The following is a 21,106-nucleotide window of genomic DNA, read 5'->3' as shown; positions in this document are numbered from 1 at the left end:
TGCGCACGCCCGCGCCGTGACAGAACACACAAACCAGCGCCACAGGAGATTGCGCGTCGCACGCTCCACATTCACGTCCTCCTCAGGCGCCTCCATTGCATCCTCTGCGTCAATGCAGAGCGCACTGGAGGAGATCCTGCGATACAGAGCCGCCTTGGCCGTGCAAGCGGAACTCGAACGACTGTGCAAGGCACACCCGCCGGCCTCGCCTTCACTGGACGCCAGAGGACTCCTACCCAGCGCCATCTTTGAAGGTCACCAGAGTCTCGCAACGACGCCAGCGCACCCCGCCGATGCCCGGCACCGTGAGCGCGTTCAGCAGACGCGGGAGTGGGTGCATCCCATTCTCGACGTTCGCCGGCAGGCGGATGTCGTGGAAGTATCGCACGCAGCAACCACCGCCGCGAAGCGTCTACGCCTGGTGGCGATGCAATACGTGCAGGGCGACATACTCGGTGTAGTGGAGCCTGCAGAGCTCGCAGCGGACGCTGGTGCAGAGACCTGTGTGCAGTCGTCACCCTGCTGCGTCTCCGTCAAGAATCTCCGCCTCGCCACTCCCGAGCCCTTTTACCACGACGCGCTCCTGCCCGCACTGGAGGCGATTGAACCCCACCACGCCTCGAAAAACCTGCTGGACCTCTGGCTCAACAAGCTGTGCGGCGCGGCCAACAAGATGGACACCTCCTTCAATCAGAAGCGCAGAGCAGCGTGGCAGATGACCGACGAGGCGACCTACATCTTCTACGCGGTGCGCAAGCAGCTGGCGGAGCGCATCGGGACAGTGCGGATGCACAACGGCGAAGACGGCGGAAAGCGACCGTGGAAGCTAAAGGTGTACCTGCAAAGCGGCGATGTGCATCTGCTGGCGGCGCTGCCGTCCGTTGCCGCGTCCACGGGCGGCAGCGGTGTGTCGGCGGAGACGGCCGTCGTCATCGACCTGATGGGAAGGGCCGTGGACTGCAGCGAGTGGGTATCTCTGCGGGAGTGGCTCAAGCTATCGACGCCGTCGCATGGTGAGCCCCTTGCTTCGCACGAGCGGTCGGGCGTGGAGTGGACGGTGCTGAGCGACGCGGCGATTCGCCTTCGCATTCCCATACGTCCCGCCGTCGTGCTGCGTCTGCATACTCGCTACATTGCTCGGCAGACAGCGGAGACGGCGGCAGCAGACAGCTTTCCGCATGCTCTGGCGCGCCTGCTGTTGCGCTATCACGGCCTCTGTGGTGGTAGAATGGAAAAGGAATCGGGCTGGCAAGCCGCCGTGCCACCCCAGGTAATGGACGCGTTTGAGCACCACCACCAGGGGTCGCTCTCGCACCAGCGCCCGACCGTCGTGGTGGAGTGCTTTGCCAGCCCTTTCAACGCAACGCGGCCCTTCTTCTTTTCTGTTTTTCATGACACAGATGCTGCCTTTGGCTCTCTTGGGAACTTCTTCGCCTGCTGTGACGTGGCGGCGTGCGTCGCGGCAGTGGATGCAGCCGTGGGGCCGTCGTGTGGAGTGGCCAGGGCTCGGGAAGAGCCCTCTGCGTCCTGCGCCAGCGGTGATGGCGTTGCCACGGTGTCATTGGCGTCGCAGCCGCACCGCCTGCTGCGACTGGAGTGCAACCCACCCTTCGTCCACGAGATCATTGCCGCAGCCTTTGCACATCTGCTGCGATGGCTGGAAAGCGCCTCGTCGACGACGGCCGTGTCGATTCTCATCATCATCCCGGACTCAGGACAGGCGCACGCCGCCAAGGTGCGCGCGGCAATCGAGGAGTCGCGTTTCTGCCGCTGGGTGCGCTCGTTGCCACCGCCGGAATGCCTATACGTTCACGGTGCAAATCACCAAGACCACTCCCGTTCAGGAGAATCATCTCTTTACCTGGAAGGCCGGAAGCGTCCCCGCGACACCAACAACACGGCCACAGCCCCTTCCTGGCTTGCCGTTCATGCAGGCAGCCTCGTACGCCTGTCGTGCCCGACTCTGCTGATGGTCATTCAGGATGACGAAGCCGAGCACGCGTGCACTGGTGCCACGATTGGTGCAGAGGTGTGTGCTGCATGGAGCCGACTATCGCACGCAGTGTCCAGCGCGGGTCGATGAAAGGGTGAACTGGACGCCGCCCTAGCGTCCCACTACGGGACGTCTCACCGCCTCTAAGCTCGCGTGGGCGGCGATTTTGGATGACGCACTTCGGTGAAGGAACAAAGAAAAACGAACGTGACCGGAAGAAACGATGCCAAACAAGAATCCCTCCGTGACAGCTTTGGCGCAGTAGCACCCCCTGCCCGCTACGCTTGCCGTTGAAGGCGCGTAAGCCTCGCTGTTGCTGGTCCTCCGCTGAGCTTTCGAACATTGTGTTGTGCGCGTGACGCTACCTCACACCGTCTCCCCTCCCCCTCCCCTCCCTCTTTTGTTCTCCCCTGCCGCTGACCAGACTCACTCATGCCACTCGCCGGTCGTCGCAGGACCCTATCCCTTCCCCGCAATAGCGTCGATGTGTGCATCACGCATCACAAACGAGCACCGCCAGCATCCGCCCATCATTCACTCACTCTTCCGCCCGCCTGTCTCCTCTGCTGCTGCTTTTTTTCTGCGTCGAAGGACGTCTTGCACTTCTGCACGGTACTATATCATTTGCTCTCCAAAGACGATTAAAAAATAAACACACACGCGCACGAGCGCCCTTGGCGGCGTGCCTCCTCTCTAAGCTCTCCACGCCTCATTCCCAACACCACCTCGAACCACCATCATCGAAGAGCACACAATTACGCCACACTCGTTAGCACGCTCGGTTTTCCTTTCTTGTTGTTGTCGTTGTTGTTTTTGCGTCTGCATGTCGTCGATTGCGTCGATGCGTAGTTGTCGCTGTGGGTACTAGTAAATTATCTTCTCGTCGCTCGCAGGACTTGATTTCCTCTTGCTTTCTTGTTTTGTGTCTGGCTCACCTCCCTCCCATCCCTCCTCGTCACGCTGGCGCCGTCGTCATCACCATCCATCCTCACCGCACACGCCCGTACACGCATACCCTCTCTAAAACGCAAGACCGTCTTCTGTTTTGCTGTTGCTTTCCGTGCTCGATTGAAGGTTCAACTCAGTTCCTGCAAAGTCGCTGGCGTTCTTCACCGGTATCGCAGCGTCTGTTCTTTTTTTGCTTGTTTGTTTTTTTTTTGGGGGGGGGGGCTCCTTGTTTCGCTGCTCCCTGCCCTTCATATATAGATACTATAATAACTGCACTCCGGCAGGTGCACCAGGTTTCGGGTGGAGCGCAAGGCGCGCCATTCTTCTTTTGTCTCTCCACTTCTCTCTCTCTCGCCTGCAGGTCAAACATGAACGACGCACTAACCAGCGACGAGGCGCGTGTGCGGTGCCGCGGCATCGCGCAGAACAAGGCAGCGGCCATCACCACAAACAGAGTGGGGGAAGCAGCGAACAAGCTGCTGGGGACGGCACAACGTCACCGGAGCTTCAGCCCGTGCTCACCCACGACCACGCGGTGCCGTGATCTCCCCTTGTATGACCTGAGCTCGATTCCCGAATGGCTGAAAGGTAACCCGTTCATTCTCAGATACTACCGAGCCGGCTACACCACAAAGCAGTGCTTCAAGAGCGTCTTCGCCCTCCACAACGAGACACTCAGTATTTGGACGCACCTGGTGGGCCTCCTCATTGTGCTGGTGCTCTCACTCCACACCCTACTCAACCTTGGCCTGCACCGCACGCAGGACTACCTTGTCTTCTCGGTGTTTCAGCTAGGCAGCATGGTCATGCTCGGCGGATCCTCTGTTTACCACACGCTCAGCGCCCACCACTCTGAGGAGGTGCACAACATTGCCCTTGCGATCGACTACTTCGGCATCACCTCCATGATCGTCGGCAGCTTCTACCCGCCCGTCTTCTACCTCTTCTCGTGCTTGACGGTGGTGCGGGCGGTGTACCTCATTTCAATCACGCTGCTGGGTATTCTCGGCTTGATGGGGCCCTTCTTCACGTTTTTCAACACTCAGACGTTCTACTGGCCGCGCATGATTCTGTACTCCTCCCTGACCTCTATCGGCATTCTCCCCACCGTTCACATGTTCTTTGGGTTGCCCGCCAACGAGCAGACCTTGCCGCTGTACAAGGGCATGTTTTTCATGCTGGCCACGTACTGTGTGGGTATTGTGATCTACATCTTCAAAGTCCCTGAGCGATGGTACCCGGGTCGGTTTGATGTGTGGCTGCACAGCCACCAGCTGTGGCATTTCTTTGTGCTGTGCGCTGCAGTAGTGCACTATTTCACCTGCATCGCCGCCTTTCAGATGTGGCACGTCACGCGCGGAGTGGGCGGTGAGTGCGCGTAAAGCAGAACTCACACACGCACACACACGGCGCAGGCACCTCTGTGATTGCAAGAAGCAGGTGTACAACGGGCCTTGAAGGGGCAGGCTCCTTTCATGCAGTTGTTGTGCTTCCTTCTTCACTGGGTGCGCGCAAGAGTCTGTAGCATGGCATCCGTTCACACACTGTCTTCCCGGTTGCTACGGGGATCGGTGGAAGAGGATGCCCAGCCTCACACCCATATGCACTTGAGCAAGCATACACAAGCACACAGTCGTGAAGCGAGAAAAGTGGTGTGCTCTGTAATAGGAACAGGAGCCCCTCCTCTCGTTCTCTTTCACTCATTTCGCATTGTTTGTCTCTCTTGTTGTTGTTGTTTTCGTTGTAACATGTTCACTCTTTAATGACGGGGGTGGAGAGGATGCGCCCCATAGTGCGTGATGGCATATCACACACGGTCCGGTACCCCTCCCCCCCCCTCCCACTCGGTTTGGAGAAGCCGGAGTGCCACCTCGAGGGGGGATGCACCCCGAGGCGACCTGACATGATGGGAGGAGCGGCCGTGGGGGAGGGTGGGAGGTGGGTGGCGTTTGAGGCAGGGGGCCCCGCCCCGATGACCGCATTGACGCATTACTCTAGCGTGTGTGTCTCTCGGGCTGCTTTGCGCCGCGCGGCTGGGGCCGGTGACAGGGCCGGCGGCGGGGAAGGAGGGTTGAGGGGAGCTGGACTCGTCGACGGTGGCAACGACCGGACACCTGGAGCAAAGGAGGAGAAACGAGTGTTTCTTGCTGTTTTGCGATTGACAGCTTTTGCTGTTCTCGCTCTCTTTCTTTGCTTTTCCTCTTTATTGCTGACAGCTTATCTGAAGTAGCCTAGCTCGTCTCTTTCTCTCCCTCTCGGCGCGTGTCTCGCTGCTTCTCTTGCTCCTGTTTAGTCGGGTATGACTTATGCAAAGAATGACAAGAAAAAACAAAAGGTAAAAATTCACAAAGCGACCAAAGACGAGCACACACGCACGCACAAACTCACGCACAAAAAAAAAACGGGGAAAACGAAGCGCACGACACTTGCAAGCCTTTTCTCTTTGTTTTTTTTCTTTTAGTGGTATGTGGCCGTCCATTCTCGACTGCATCACTCACACACCCTCTCCCTCTCTCTCTTCCCCCCCCCCCCACACACACACCCTCTGCTTCGTTCCTGCTAATTTCTTTTTTTTTCACGTTCTCTATGTTGCACTTGCTTCCGTGCTAGTGTCTCCTCGCTCTTCTTTTCGACTGGTGTGCGTTCCGTGATGCCTGCGTGTATGCGAGTTGCACCGGTGAATGGCTACGTACGCGCCAAAAGAGTAGATCCTGGTGCCTCAACCTGACGGATTGATGAAGGAAGAAACAAACAAGCAGCGGCTGAGTGGGTTTAACTGCGCGTTGTGTCGTATCGTGCCGCATCTCCGGCCTCGTTCGTATTTTTTTTTCATGTTCTTTGCTCTGCTCATCTCGTTTAGGAGAGATGAAGCACTTCACATGCGTCTCCCGCTTTTACCGCTCTTTGTGGTCGAATCAAGTCTCTTTGTGGTGGGCAGTGTGTGTGCGCGCGTGATCGCTACTGGGAAGTGCCTTCAGCGCTTAGTTCTTTGCGGACGCTGTTCACATATTTTGCACGTGCGCCTTTGCATGTGCGGCTGTCTTCCCGCCTTCTCCCGGGCCTTCCGAGTGGCTTACGCAGGAGGAGGGGAACTGGGTCGTGGTTTCGCTCTTGGGTTAATTCGGTTCGTCTCTCACCGCCTCATCTCACCCCAACCCTCTGCGTTTTCGCGTCAACCGCTGCTTTCTCGCTCTTGCCGCGAGAGGCGCGAGCACCAAATTCGCATGACAGCGTCGTCACTCTTCTCTTTTCGGTTGCTTCTTCTTTTGCATGACTTGACTCTCTTTTCATCTGTATCACTCGTTTTTGGTGTGTTGCACACTGCGCGTAAATTAAAGCATCCTCCTGTCGCCGTCTCACACGGTTCCTTGGGGGTGGGGAGGGGAGGGGTAAGGAGGGGGGTCTACAAAAGGCGGCTAACAAAGCCTCGATTTAAGCGCGCGTTTTTGTGTGGTCTGTATCTCCCTGCCTACACATATGTCTGTGCGTGTGTGTGTGTGTGTGTGTGTGTGTGTGTGTGTTTGGCTTTCTTTGGTTCCGGGTGGATGGACCTGCAACACAGAGGGCGCGCGTCTCCTCCTTTGTTTCTGTAAGCTGGAGGCTCCCTCTTTCGTTTCCTTGCGGACACATACGTGCAGTCCTTCCATGGCATCCCGCCTTGTTCATTCCTCCCTCCGCGCCTCTGCCCCTTATGAAGCAACGTTTCGTCTCCCCCGCTGCCTTAAACCACTCACCCCCCTGAGTGTCGTCCAGGAGAGCCTACACATCTACGGTTGCCTTTCTGCGTTTCGCGAGTTCTTTCTACCTTAGCGCTGATAGGCGTGCGGTCACACGCAACCTTTTTGGTTTTCAGATTTCGTTTGTGTCGTCTGCTTACACTGCAACAGGACTTCCAGACCGTCACCACCTCCTCCTCAGAACAAAAAGGCGAGCGCACGGCAGCGCGGGCGCTGCCATGCACAGCTGGCATGGGCGTACCGCATCCATGCAAGGCATGCGGTTGTCCGATGCGCAAGAGCGATGGGCGAAAAGGGGCGCGAAGGGCACCATGCAAATCGACGCCAGGGTGCGTGTGTGCGCAGAGCATGCGGCGTCTCCTGCGTCCGACCCGGTGGGCTGATATCATGAGGGCACGGGTGCCGGAAGCATGGCATACGGCCGGGTTGCAGGGGCTCAGAAGGGCTCTCACCGGAGGCTGGCGGACTTGTTCCTCGAGCTCATCCGGCACGCGCCTGGACCACCACCACCACCTCTGTTACCCCGCAGGGCGGACGCCACCGCCACCGCCCTCGAGCAGAGCCCTGTGACGCCGACCGCGCAGCACGTACCGGAGGAAGGGATGGGCAGGTGCTGTTGGGCGCGTGGCGCGGTTCGGCGGCAGGGCGGCTCGTTCTCGGCGACCAGGAGATGTCGCCGCCGTGCGGCCAGAGGGTGGGGGCGCTGTGGTTGCGGCGGCGTGTATACGCTGTTGCTGGCGTGTTCGCGGTGGGATGGGCACGTCCAAGAGGAAAAACAAGAAGGAAGGGAAATGTTTTCTTTTACGTTTCTTGTTTGCCAGCGGCAAACAAGTGCTCAAGCATCTGTGCGATTCTAGTGAGTGCAGTGAAGCTGCTGCGGTGTGTTTGCGAAGGCAGGTAGGCTGTCGGTTTCTGTTCCTAGCAGCGGCACATTGCGATCTGCACCACTTCTCTGGTGAGTCTTCGCGCACACCATGAATCTGAAGCAGCGGTATCGCTGCCGTCGACCCCCTTCAGGAGGGCAGAGGCGGTCATGTGCAGCAGGGACGCGTATTCGAGGCGGTGTTGGCGCTCGAATGTCTGGAAACCCCTCTCGACCTCCATCTGGTTTTTTGTTGCTGTTCCCTTTTGGCTTTTTTTTTCTCGCTGCTTGCTCGCTTTTCACCTTGAACACGCCGAAGGAACGCGTCATTACAGTTCGTTGTTGCATCGCGCCCCACCTCGTCTGTTGCTGCCTCACAAACAGAATCATCTTACGGCAATTTCGATGGTGGCGTGTGCACGCCTCGTTCTACGTTTTCTTGCCTTTACGGAGACGGCACGTGTGCGTGTGTGTGTGCGCGCGCGCTGCAATCGAAGGAGATCTCGTGCGAAACGGAAGAAGCATGTCTCTGAAGGCAACAGACATTATCTTAGGGGACCGCGCACCACGGTCATTCCTCGAACTTAACCGAGAGGACCCACGAGTGATGCGCAACAGCCGAGAAAATGAGGAATCGCTGCCGTTCGTGTCCTTGCCATGCGTGCACGCCACTCGCACGCACCCGACGTGCACTTCGAAGCAGCAACGCAACATGTTCGTGAGCGGCGAATCAGCCCAACTAGACTTCCCAGCGTACTCGTCGACGAAGATGGTGATGACGTCGCCTTTCATCCCCACGGAGCGAGAGCACAACTTTTTCATGAAGGACGAGGACAGTCAGAGTTTCGGCGACGGCGACGCACACAAGACGGTCAGACCGGGACTCGACAGTGCGCAGAGCTCCACAGCCACCTTCGACGCCGTGATGCCGTGCAGAATGATCGCGACAGCGGCCGTGGTGACCCCCTCGGCGGGGACGCAGGACACCGCTGATGTGAGTACCGCAACCACCTTCGACGTGCCTTCAGCCGCGCTGGAGGACCAGAACACTCCGCGTCAGCTGGAGCACACGGCGACGCACACGAAGACGGCGGTGCACAGCTACACGCAGGGCAAGCGCCGCTTCTCCCTCGTTGCCAAGGCACCAGCGTTTGACGCAGCGAGGGAGCAGCAAAGGAACTTGATCACGATGGGTCCCGACGAGTCGCTGCCGCTGTACAAGTTCGAGGAAATCCCGCCTTGGCAGAGGTACAACCCGTATATCCGCAGCCGCTACCGGGCCTTCTATACGGTCGAGATGTGTTTCAAGAGCCTCCTAGGCTGGCATAACGAGACCATCAACGTGTGCTCGCATCTTCTTACCTTTGTCGTCTTTCTCGTCTTAACCGCGCTGCTGTACACCACGGTGCTCAGCAAAGCTGTCACCGCCCCCTCTCTCAGCGCGTCCAAGCTGATATACGGCATCTTCTGCTTCGGCTCCCTCATCTGCATGCTGAACAGCGCCATCTATCACCTCTTCAACAGCCACTGCAGCTGTCGCGTGATGACAGCGATGGGACGGCTGGACTTTATAGGCATCACAGCCCTCATTGTGTCCAGCTTCTTGCCTCCGCTGTATGTCATGTTTCACTGCCACCCCGTAGCGCGAACTGTGTACATTACGGCGATCTTGCTGCTCAGCACGGCCGGTGTCATCGGCCCGTGGACGGATTTGTTTCATAAGAATGTACGAGTGCGGTTGAGCGTGTTTCTTGGGCTGGGTTTTAGCGGTCTGGCGCCGGCCCTCCACAGCCTCGCGATTTTGCCCATGAACGCAGCGAGCGTGTCGACGCTGCTTGGCATTTGCCTGATGGTGGTCCTCTACTGCAGCGGAGTGGCTTTCTATGTGACTCAGTTTCCGGAGTCTCGCTACCCTGGCCACTTCGACTGCTGGCTCTCCAGTCATCAGCTTTGGCACTTCTTTGTCTCCATGGCAGCCCTGGTGCACTACTGTAACTGCGTTAGCATGTACCAGATGTGGCAAGTGAGCGATGGCATGTGCGGATGAGCTCGACCTTGTCTTGTCTGTAGAAAGCGGCCTGTTCGGTGACACGTGGGGTCGTCACGCCGGTGGTTTACTGCAGGCAATGGTTCCTCGACCCCCCCCCCTCCAATCCTTCATCTCCCTTCACACGCAGACGCGCAGTCGACCGCGCTATCACCACCCTAACATTCTCACGTGCATGCTGCGATGCCAAACCTGTGCGAGCAGTGGTTCGATCCCTCTGCGACCACATGGCAGGACCGATGCCCTCTGTGCCAGCCATCACAACCCGGTATATGGTGTGTATGTGCAATGGTGTTGCTGCCGTTGTTTGTTTGCTCTTTGCCTCTCCCCTCCTTCCCTAATGAAGAGGGGTTGGGGGAGGACATACCTATCAGTGCGTGGTGGCATCACACGTCTCCATACCTCCCCCCCCCCCATCCCCTTCCACTCGGTGTGGGGAAGCCGAGCAGCCCCTCTCCCTGTCCTTGCCAAATGCCGAGCCACTTCTGGCGGTGAGACGGTGAAGCACCTACGAGGCAGGGGCATCGCGGTGATTTATCGCTACTGATGCCGGCGGTGAGGTCCTGGATGGCGCTGCGTTGGAGCGACCGGCGACGGTGAGCACTCTTGTGCCATCCATATGACAGGCAGAGTGCCAACCTGACTTGGACGCATCCCACCCCTGGCCCTCACGCTGCCCACTGGTGTGGGGGAGCCTGAGTGCCACCGCGCGGGGGATGCACCACGTGGCGACCGGCATGATGCGAGCGGCTATGAGGCAACCTGGGAGATGTGGGGTGGGTGCAGCACGAGGCAGGGGCCGTGCTCTCCGATGGCTGGGTCGGCACACTGCTGTTTTCACGTCTGCTTGTAGCCGCTTCGCACCACGCGATGTAGGGCCTGTGACAGGGCCGCGGGAGCGGTGGTGCACCGCTTGATCTCGTGCTTCGTGGCAGCGAACGGGCACGTCGAATATGAAACGAAAACAAAACAGAGAAGCGCTGCCGCAGCCTCTCCTTTCTTCCGCCCCCTTTCCACTCCTCCTCGACCTCCTTCCCTCGCTGCTGCTACCAGTTGTCCGACTGCATTCACCTCACCATGTTTTCTCGCAAGAGCTCGAGTTCTGCGTCAAAGTCTCCGTCGCCCCGTCAACGTCGCGTCGATGCGTCCTTGTCGACGGCACAGCGCCCAGCTGCGGGCGCCTTCATCCCTGCAAACCTCACGCATGAACAGAAGGTACAGCTCGCCCGCAAGCAGGCGAACTGCGAGCACGCCAAGCCATACAACAACGATTCAACACTGCCACTCTACGCGATTGAGGATGTGCCCATGCACCTACGTGACAACTCCTACATCCTGCGCGGGTATCGCGCCTACTACACATGGAAGCAGTGCATCACGAGCCTACTCCGGATGCACAACGAGACGATCAACATTTGGACACACCTGCTTGGCGTCTTCTTTTTCTTGGGGCTGATGGCACAGTTGTTTACCCAGCACATCATTCCAGATTACCTTGCCGGCAATGTGCTTCACCACGCGAGCCGCACGGTACGGTCGGTTCCCGTTGAAAACGCGCGCACCGCGTGGCCATTTATCATCTTCGGCACTTTCTCGTTGGCATGTGTAATGTGCATGCTGTGCAGTGCGTGCTTTCACACATTTCTGTGCCATATGAGCGAGGATTTCTACCATCGCATGCACGCACTTGACTACTACGGCATCACCTTTCTCGTTGTCGGCTCGTTTCTGCCCTTCTGCTTCTACGCCATGAGCTGTGCCCCGGCGTGGCGCAACGCGTACCTGTCGATGATTGGCTCCTTCGGGTTGGTGGGCTTCATCGGGCCCTTTTTCCGCCACTGGACCTCTGAGGCGTTTGCGAAAAAGAAGATCATCTTCTACGTTTGCATGGTCGGCTCGGGTATCATCCCCACGATTCACTTGTCGCAGATGATTCCGCTACACATCAGCGGCCCGCATGTGAAAGGATTGCTAACGATGTTGGCTCTCTATGGCGTAGGTGTCTTCATCTACGCCTTCCGCATTCCAGAGGCACTGTCGCCTGGCACCTTCGACTTCTACTTCTCTAGCCATCAGATATGGCACCTGTGCGTGCTGGGGGCAGCCACAACGCACTTCTACAACTGCGTCGCCATGTACCTTAGTCGTGAAACGATCGTGTGCGTGTAGGGAGGAAGGTGAAGACGTAAGCAAGAGTGCGCCGTGAGCTGGCGTTGGAGATGATGGCGGGGTGTGCATTCGTTAGCTCCCTGTGCTGCGCTGCTCCTCTGCGAACGAACACATTTGCTTGCTGCCCTCATTCGCTCCACATCCGGTGCTGGTTCATTTGTGTTTGCTCCTCTTTTCTGCCTTTTACAAGGCCGTGTGCAGCACCTGCCCCGCCATCTCTCTCTCTCTCTCTCTTGCAAAGAAGAGGTTGAGCTACTCTACGCTCGCTCGGCGTTTCCTCGTCTCTCTCACTCTGTGTGTGTGTGTGTGTGTGTGTGTGTTATTATTATTTTCCTACATCTGTGCCACCGCTCTGCCTTTCATGTTTTTCGCACCTGTCTCCACCGCAAACGCTTTCACAACGCATTTTGTTTTGGTGCTGATGTTGTTTGGCACGTTCCCGTCTGCTAACATAAGCGTGTTGCGCATGCCTGATCTGTGTGCGACATGACGCCTTCGTTCCTTCTTCTTGTTGCCTATTGCCGTCCCTCTGTTGCGTCGTGGGCTACACCACTTACTTCCGATTCCGCCCATCTCCCATCCCACCCCGGCCACTGCGATGAGCGATAGAACTCTCTTGCTAAGCGACACTCTTCTTGAGAATAGGAGAGCGAGGCGGTGGGGCCTCGTACTTTGCGTTTCCGACTTCGTTTTTTCTTTGTTGGTTGGTTGGTTTGTTTCTCTCTCGCGGCGTTGCTCGGCTTTGTCGCCTGGCGAATGCCCTTTGCCTTTGTTAATGTGTTCCTTTTGCGTGTTTGTGTGTTGTTGCTCGGCGCGTTGAGGCACAGTCTCGTGTGGCGAAGGTGATGAGGCGACAGCAGCGGGCTGTTGTCCTTTGCGCATGGAACGTATCACAGGAGCCGAAAATGCTGCACTGAGAGAAAGTCGAATGGGATGTGCTACCTCTGTGTGTTGGCGTGCGCGCGCGCCGGGGATGCGTGATGGCGGGCAATTCGATGTTTTCCCGCCGAAGAGGGTGAAGACCACGGCACGGAGGGGAAGGGCGAAGCGCTGTCTTTCACTCACTGTGCGTCTTTTGTCTCTTCCGCCTATCCTCCTCCCTCTCCTTCACGCCGCTTTGGGGGTCTGCTGCCTATCAGCAGCCCCTGCGTGGCGCACACGTTGTGCCCCCACCATCATTCGCTGTTGGCGTTGGTGCAGCTGCCGCTTCTCCTCCGTCACACTTTCTGGGTATTCCCCTCCACTTTTTTCCCCGATCCCTCGCCTTCATCTGGCCTTGTCGGCACATATCCGGTAACTTTTGGTGGGTTGGCATTAAGGACCACCGGCAGCTCGCCCCCACTTCACGGCTTCCCACGCAAACACACACACACACACACACACACACACAACATCCATGCAAGAGGAAACGCCATTGACATCGCTGAAGGAGGCCGTGCCTGCAGGGCGCATCGTCGCGCGACTCTCGGCGACGCTGCAGCAGACAGAGCAAGCGTGTGCTGAGCTGTCGCGCCTTGAAAGCCTTCTATCTTCTCTGTCGTCCGGTGCCGCGGATCTGGTTCGCGCCTCAACAACGTCGGTTGATACGGAGATGGCCGAGCCCTCGCAGATGACGCGCAACGCAGGTGAACGCACCGAAGAGGTGTATCCATCGCTGGAGGCCACGGGTGAGCCCGCTACGAACGAGTCGGAGGTTTGGCGGACCTGGTGCTCAGCATCGGAGGTCAGCAACGCCTTTCACAGTAGCGGCCTCTCCACATCTTTCTCCGCCCTGGAGCGAAGCGTCAGCGATGCTATGGTGCTTGCACTTCCCTCGAAACTTCAGCGAATCACAGAGAAAGTGAAGCAGCTGTGCTCTACACTCGGCGAGCGGGCGCGGCGCGCGCGACAGAAGCAGGTTCTTGCTCAGGTTAGGGCACGGTGGACGTGCGAGGCGGTTCGCGCGCTCCATCAAATCGCCCACGCCCCTCTAGAGCCGGAGTACGCCGAGGCCGCAAAGCTGTCTCTCGCCGTGCCGTGTGATCCCCTTTCCTCGGTTCCACAAGAAGCGCACAATCTTGGAAAGAGTCGCGCGCTCCCTGGAGCTGATGACGCGGTTTGGTGGGAGTTGCACGCTGGGCTTCACGGCGTGCTGCACCGCACCGTTCTTTCCAGCGCGAGCTCGGCTGTGGGAAAGAACGAGGAAGTTGCGGAGGGCCGTTTAAAGCTACAACGGCAACGCCTGCTCGCCCTACTGGAAGAGATGACCATGTGGCTTGTCGACGACACAAGTGCCACTCGCTGACTGGCCGTCCTCATCGTTTCAATGCGCATCCGCTAACAGGAGCGCTGTTCGTGTTTGAATTACGTGTGTGCGCTTTTCATTTTTCCTCCTCCATCGTTTTTGTTCAACGCCTGCTGCCCTCTGCTTCGTTGATTTTTTTTGTCGTTGTTTCGTTGATATCGCTGCATCCGTTACGCTAGTGAGTCTGCCAGTATACACACGTGTTCGTCTGTGGCGGCATCAAACAGATGAAGCAAACCGCTACATTCAGTGGTGTCGTCTTGCAAAGCAGATGGCGCCCCACCCCCTCCTCGTACGCGCACACACACGCGGACGATGTCGAGGCAAACCCGTGACCTCCCCAGACTCCGTTTGCGTTGGGCTCTCTGCATGCACACCTACGTGAAGGGTCGATCCGATGTGCGCAGCTCGGGTTCGCGTTTTTCTTCTTGGATAACCAACTAATGCGCACTCTTTTCTCTGCCTCCCCCCCCTCCTCTCCCTCCCTCCAGTGCGTGAGGCAACGCCTTTTCCCAAACCCCCCACCCCACACACCCCCACAGAAACAGTCAAGGAAGCCGGGCACACAGACTGAAAGACGCAGTCACGCGCGAGCAGTATACACACGCACACATACACACCTACACCTGCGCGTACGTTTGCCAACCCAGTCACGCAAGATCGGCCGCCACCTCTCTTCTCTCTCACTCTCTTCACCTTTGCGTATATCACACACCCTCCACCTCTCCTCCTCTCGCTCTCCCCTCCGTTTCGGCCGTCTTTTGTTGTTGTTCTTTTCCCTCCCTGTTCTTGCTCCGTCCTCCTCGGTTCCCTTTTCTACTCGTCTGCCTTTGACCATTCAGGCCGCTGATACGTACAACGAACACACGGAAAGAACAACACCAGCAAACATACGTGTGTGCGTCTCAGGTGTGCTTTTCTGTCTTTCTGGTTTACAACATCCTCAAACTTGGCACGCAAACCTCAAGGGAAAAGGGGCGAGAAGGGCAACGGCAAGGCTTTTTTTTTCTTTGGGAAAGTAAAAGCATTCATTCTGTTGTTGTTGTTCGTGAAGCAAACAGCCGAAGCGGCAACAGCGCATCCCACCTCAACGGCAAGGTAACACACACACATACACACACACACACACACACAAAACAGGAATACAAACACGAAGAAAAAACACGCGCACACAGAAAAAGAAGCAGGAATCAAAAACAGAAGAAAAAAGAAGGAAATCGTTTGTGCTTGCATCGCGGAAGTCGTAGCGAACTGCGTGGTTTTTTTTTTGGTTGCTCTTGCCTAGTAAGAGAAAGCAGGCGCCAACAAACATCCGCACACGCCACAGGAACGCAAGAAGATCACACTTCTCACGATTTTTGTGTTTCTTTTTTCTGGGTTTTTTTCGTGTTTGTGTGTGTCTGTCTCTCTGTCTCCCCCCTTTGTTGTGCCTTCTCGTTTGTATTGTCGGCTCGTTCTTTGCGTGTTTGTGCTCGCTCACTCTCCTCGTCCGTCCATAAAGTCGTTCTTGTTACTGCCCCCTCCGTTCATTCTACTTCGCCATCATCGCCTCCACCGCGCGCAGAAGTGGTCAGCTCTTTTGAAAAAGGTAGTTCTCTGGTTTTTGTTTAGTGCTCTGGTTCTTGGTGTTTACCATTCGAAGAGTCAACACGAGCGGTTGTCTTCTCCCTCTTACTCTTTTCCTTCCTGCCTCGACCACTCTTTCTCTTGTGTGGGTGTGTGTGTCTCTCCTTTTTCACCGTGGCCAAACGCCAGTCGTGAAATCCTCTTTCCTCTGCTCCCTGCGTGCTCACTGCTCTCGTTCTCGCGCTTCGTGTGTTGAGTCGATTCTGGCTCGCTTAATATCTTCCTCCTCTCTGGCCTTGATTTGTTTTCTTGTTTCAGCGACCCCGCACATCATATAGAAAAGATTCGGTTTCCTTTTTCTCGTCGTGGTTGCTTTTTTTTTTCGTTTCACCTTGTGTAATCTGTGGGTTTTCCGTTTACAGACATTGTCAACTACCCGATACCCCCTCTTCTCGAGTCATCACAGCTCTTCATCTTTCTCTCCCACTATCTGCCTTGTCCTTCTCGTTCATCTGTTTTCGCTTTCTCGTTGTTGTTTTTTTCTGTGCTTTTCGCCTTCGCCCCCTTCCTCCCCTCCCCCCCCCCTTACCCCCACCCCTCTTTTGAATCTTCAAGTAACTCAATCAAATAACATAACCACCTTTTCTCTCATTGAATAAAACTGTAGCGTGTGTGTCTGTGTGTCTGTGTGTCTGTGTGTGTGTGTGTGTGTGTGTTTGTGCGCCTAACCACTCGCTCAAAACGCTTTTCGCTCCTCTTGACCACCTCCCTTTCGCTCCTAATCTCTTTCCTTTTTTTTGTGTGTGTGTGTGTTGTTGTTGTTGTTGTTGCTGTGTGTATCTTACTCTGTCTCTCCCTCTCTTCGTTTACTACCTTGTTCCTGTTTTGTTTTTCTCCTTGTCGTGCTTGCGCTTATTTTCTTCGGCTCTTATCCCCCTCTTTAGGTGTTGGTGTACCTCGGTGTGCGCTTGCGTTTGTCCGCGTGACGAATCTCTCTTGTTGTATTCGTTGTTTTCACGGATTCACTAGCTGCTTGACTGTGCGTTCTCACAAGCATCACTCCCTTTCCCTCTACCTCATTTTTTTTTGGGGGGTGAGGTACGTGCGGGTGTGCGTCTCTGTGTCTGTGTTTGTATTCGTGAATGCGAATACATCAAAGGTACCTCTATACGTATATACATAGGTGTGCGTTGTGTGTGCTCGTTTTCTTTTCGCTCTTTTTTTGTGGTGGTGGTGGTGGTAGTTGCATCTCCCTACCTCTGCGCCTCCTTCGCTTTTTCGGTCAAACACACAAACAAAGGAAAAACAAAGTTCCCTCTTTGCCTGGTGCTTGTGCGTCGGTGTCCTTGTCTGCAGCCCCGCCCCTCCCCCCTCCTCCTTTCGTTTCCTACTCACCTTCAGCTCCTCTTTGTTTTTTTTTTCGTTTTTCGCTGTTGTTGTTTTCGTTCGCTGTGTACTGTGCGTTCCGCTTAAAGCCAACCCCTCGCGCTGTGGGCCACCATTTTTCACCATCATCACCATTCCTTTACCTGCGTGTATCTGCTTGTCCTTGCTATTCTTTTTCGAGTCAGAGCGTAGGTGGCTGTGCCATTACCATCCAGTGACACCCCCACGTAGAAGCGCCACATTCCTTTGTTTTTCGCTGGAAAAGAGAATTGCCTTTACAGGAAGTGCATCGCCGTTGTCTTTCGTTTTTTTTCTTGCGTGTGTGTGTGTGTGTGTTGTCTCGCATGCTTTGTTTCGTTTTCTTGCCCTGTGCATCCACACAAATCGGCTTGCTGCAGCTCTTTGTGGGGTGTGTCTTCTGTCGGCTTTTGCGTTGATCCCTTCACGCACTCTTCCGACGCACTCACCCTGTGTTTTTTTTGGTGTTGTTGTTTCTGTTTGTCAGTATTTTTCATTTTCGTTTGAACCTCTTCTGGTGCCTTCACGCTCGCGCAGCCCTTTCTTTTTTTCATGCGTTTCTTACTCGGTGGGAAAAGGGGCTCTCGTTCTCGCTCGTACGTTGCTACCGTGGTCGTTTTTTTGTGTGCATTTCTTTGTTGTTGTTACCTGTTGTTCCCGCTGCCCTGTGTGGACACAGAATAAGAAATTCAACAAAAAATAAAAGGGATTGCAGGGCACGAGAAGTCCAAGGAACAAAGACGACACGTAGCACGACGAAGCTGAGCGGTAGCTACAAGCGACTCTGAATAACAACAAAGATACAAACGGAACAGAGAAGCGAAGAGATTTCGACCTCTGGACCGATATATGGACACGTGATGTGCGCGTGTGTGTAGCATCATCCAGCTCTTACGAAACAAACACTTCACTTCTCTTTTTATATAACCAAGCACTCGTTTCTCGACTTGCTCTTCTTTGTTTTTTTTAGGTCTGTTTTTTATTGTTGTTGTTTTCTGTGGGTTTCCTTTCCTCCTCTCCCCTTCTATGTGTGTAGTAGTCGTGTGAATGTATGTGCACAAGACATTGGTCGTTTATTTTGAAGCACTCAAATCAAATCAGGCTCTAGAAGCTGGTGACAGTGAAACGCAATCGGCAAAGCCGCAGAGAAACCTCGACAGCCACAAGCGCATTCGCCACTTCAACACAGCTACATCCTTCCTGAAAGTCGCCGTCACCCGCCCCCCTCCCCGTCTCTCCCGACGTTCCACACAAACACGCAAAAGGCAGGAGCACCACCACTGCCACCACTGCCGCGCATCCTCCACATCATAGGCATCCCTCTCACTCTCTTCCGCGTTGGTGTGCCGCCGCCACTCTCCCCCTCTTTGCACGAGTGCTTGTGTGTGTATGTATGTGTGTGTGTGTGTGTGTGTGTGGCTGCGTGTTTTTCCCTTCCCCGTGCGCTCTGCAAATTGTTTCTTGTTTCCCGCGTGAGCGTGTGTAGCGCCATTTTTTGCTTGTTTTGCCCTTCCGCTCCTATTCCTTTACTTTGATTGTTTCACGTTACTTCTCTCTCCTTGCTTGCCTTGCGTCTTGTCGTTTCTATCGTTTTTTTTTGTTGTTTTCGCCTCTGTTTTGTTCTGTTTTCTTTGTTTTTTGGCTTTCGATTTCGTTTTCAGGTTTTGCGCCGCTTATTCGCCCTCTTTTTTCGTTGAGTTGTGGCTGCTTCATCTTCCCTTGTCTCGTCACTCGTCTCGTTCCTCGCGCCACACTGCGCAAACCTCCCTTTCCCATCGTCTGCTCGTTTTCTTTTCGCTGTTTTCGAATCTTGAAGCCGAGATCAAGAGATACGCAACCACTACAAACGAGAGGGCTGACAACTAAACGAGGCTAAAGAGCGGGAAGGCGACAAAAAAAAAAAGACTAGCGTTTCTCACGTGTTTTTCTTGTTTGCTTCGTTCTTCGCGGGTGTGCGCCTCGTGTCTTCTGTGTTGCTTCGCCTCCTCCTCCCTTATTCTTCTTTGGTTGCCGCGTTCACTTCCTTCTTTGTGCTGTTTTCCGTCCTCTTGCTTCGTGCTTACGTGCGTGCGCACTTTCCCTGTGAGAAGCTGTGTTCCTTATTGTCACCCCTGCCCCCAACGCCTCCCCCTTTTCGTCCTCTATTCCCCTCTTCCCCCCCCCCACCTGTACACATTTCTCCCCGTTGTTTTCTCCTTGAACCGTTTCTGTGTGTGTGCGTGTGCGTGTGTGTGTTGCATGCTATCCGTTGATGCAGAGAGACCAGTGATCGTGGTACCAGATAGGCATCTTTTGTTTCTATGTATACGTGCGATCACGTGTGATTGACCTTCATAACCGCTGTTGTTTTGCTCGCCCCTCCCGTCTCCTTCCCCTTTGCCCCCCCCCTCCTCCTCCTCCCACCCCCTAATACGTCGGCAACTTGATCGCGTTGTCACGCTGCGACCGACGCCATCGTTGGCGTTTTTTTTTCATTTCATCGAGGAAGCGCTAGCGTGTGTTCCACTGCACCCCTCTATTACCATCATCAACGAGTCCTTTTTTGTTGTTTTTCCGCGTGTCTGTCTGTCTGTCTGTCTGTGTGTGTGTGTGTGTGTGTGTGTACGCGGGGATAGCGCACGCTTCCTGCACTGCTTCGCACCTTCGCTCGAATTTCTCGCCGAGAAAAGGAAAGGCAGCAAAAAGGGGTCAGGTGGCGGCGGGTAAAGACAAAACACCGCCGTTGGAGAAGGAAGAGCCCCAAAAGGCGAACAACAGGCAACAAGCGGCCACGCAAGCTCGCTCGAGCCGCTTCCCACGGCGACGCCTCCGAAGAGAACAAGAACGTAACGAAGGGAAAGACACGAAAAGCGGAACAGGTGCATACGATTGTGTTTTGTCTTGTGCGCGTCGTTTGATCTTCCCTTTTCTCTGGTCTCCTTCTCGCTCTCCCCTCCGTTGAATAACAAAGGAAAAGACGCATTCAGCAGGCAACCAGAGAAAGGCAAGTTCGATCAGCCACCCCCCCTCCCCCCTCCCCCCTCCCCTCCCCCCCCCACCCAAAAAAAAAGGAAGCGCCTGTTTTTGGCCCTACCTTGTGAGTCCTCTAGCGCCTTTTCAGCCCTCCCCCACGTTCTCTGGGGTGCGGTGCTCCTTTTTGACGAATCCCAGAGTCTTTCGTTTGTCGTTGTTGTCTCGTTCTTGCTGTTGCCGCTGACTCTTTTTACTCGTGTCGTTCTTTGAGGCACCCCGGTCCTCTTGTCTGTGTGCGTGTATGTGCACGAGTTTCTTCTTGATTTCCGCTATAGCACGCTTCAGCCTCTCCCACTTCCCACTCTCTCTCTCTCCTACTCCTCCTTCAGCTTTTCAGCGATCTTAGCAGACTGAAGCGAAACAAAGGGTGAAGAACGTAGACCAGGAGGCGAGAAAGTGACAAAATCACGAGCACGTTTCTTTTTTTGCTTTCGTTGACGTGTCAATCCAAAAGAGGGTAGCACGCGCGCACGCTTTCAGGCAAACGAAGCAAGTCACGGCAATCCGAGAATCAACTTTTCCTTCTTGTTTTCTCGATTCTTTTTTTTTTTGCTGTATACACATTGAAAAATCCATTGCAGTCATTTTTTGTGCTTTTTATTGTACCCCCTTTTGAAAGCCTGCGGACGCCCGCTCATTTGTGGATTTTCATGATCTCTGCATTCTCCTTTCTAACGCCACCATCTCCGTTTCGCCCTCTCTCTGTCTCTTGATTATCTTGCTTCTCACCAGACACGCGCATTTTCTGCTCCCCCTCCTCACTCCCTGCGCCACCTTGCAGTCGATCGAGCAGCCACAAATCCTTTCGTTCCCCCCCCCTCCCGCACGTTCTTGCTCTGCCCCCTGTCCTGTCTTCCTCCGCAATTTCTTCGTCGCAGCATCGTGACACTTTTCAGCAGTGCACTGAGCCACGCCCCTCCTTTCTGTTCTTCCCCGTGCTTTCCCCTGCCTTCTCTCTGCCTTTTTCGTACTGGTCCTTACGACCATTGTCGTTGGCAGGCAGAATTCGCTGTTGTGGCTGCGTCGCACTCCAAAAAAAAGAAACCAGGCGAGGCATTGTCTCTTTCTTCTGTGTAGTTCGACC

At 55.4% G+C, this 21,106-nt stretch overlaps 5 protein-coding genes across 5 annotated transcripts; all 5 read left to right on the top strand.

Annotated features, from left to right (window-relative positions):
• Window positions 1-112: 112 nt before the first annotated feature.
• On the top strand, window positions 113-2,083 carry LMJF_36_5530 (conserved hypothetical protein; the record flags this gene model as incomplete). Its single annotated transcript, XM_001687088.1, has 1 exon — window positions 113-2,083. One exon carries the CDS (start codon window positions 113-115, stop codon window positions 2,081-2,083), a length of 1,971 nt encoding a protein of 656 aa, XP_001687140.1.
• A 1,226-nt stretch (window positions 2,084-3,309) lies between these two features.
• LMJF_36_5520 (conserved hypothetical protein) lies at window positions 3,310-4,323 on the top strand (the record flags this gene model as incomplete). The annotated part of the gene is made up of 1 exon (XM_001687087.1): window positions 3,310-4,323. The coding sequence occupies one exon, from the start codon at window positions 3,310-3,312 to the stop codon at window positions 4,321-4,323; it is 1,014 nt and encodes a 337-aa protein (XP_001687139.1).
• Window positions 4,324-8,063: 3,740 nt separating this feature from the next.
• Window positions 8,064-9,587, top strand: LMJF_36_5510 (conserved hypothetical protein; the record flags this gene model as incomplete). The annotated part of the gene is made up of 1 exon (XM_001687086.1): window positions 8,064-9,587. One exon carries the CDS (start codon window positions 8,064-8,066, stop codon window positions 9,585-9,587), a length of 1,524 nt encoding a protein of 507 aa, XP_001687138.1.
• A 1,077-nt stretch (window positions 9,588-10,664) lies between these two features.
• LMJF_36_5500 (conserved hypothetical protein) lies at window positions 10,665-11,756 on the top strand (the record flags this gene model as incomplete). The annotated part of the gene is made up of 1 exon (XM_001687085.1): window positions 10,665-11,756. The coding sequence occupies one exon, from the start codon at window positions 10,665-10,667 to the stop codon at window positions 11,754-11,756; it is 1,092 nt and encodes a 363-aa protein (XP_001687137.1).
• A 1,396-nt stretch (window positions 11,757-13,152) lies between these two features.
• Window positions 13,153-14,040, top strand: LMJF_36_5490 (conserved hypothetical protein; the record flags this gene model as incomplete). The annotated part of the gene is made up of 1 exon (XM_001687084.1): window positions 13,153-14,040. The coding sequence occupies one exon, from the start codon at window positions 13,153-13,155 to the stop codon at window positions 14,038-14,040; it is 888 nt and encodes a 295-aa protein (XP_001687136.1).
• Between the last annotated feature and the right edge of the window lie 7,066 nt (window positions 14,041-21,106).

The sequence above is a fragment of the Leishmania major genome, chromosome 36 (assembly GCF_000002725.2).
Source record: "Leishmania major strain Friedlin complete genome, chromosome 36".
In the NCBI taxonomy this organism is placed as follows: Eukaryota; Euglenozoa; class Kinetoplastea; order Trypanosomatida; family Trypanosomatidae; genus Leishmania; species Leishmania major.
Note: the sequence above shows the minus strand (reverse complement) of the source record. Positions and strands in the feature narration are given on the sequence as shown.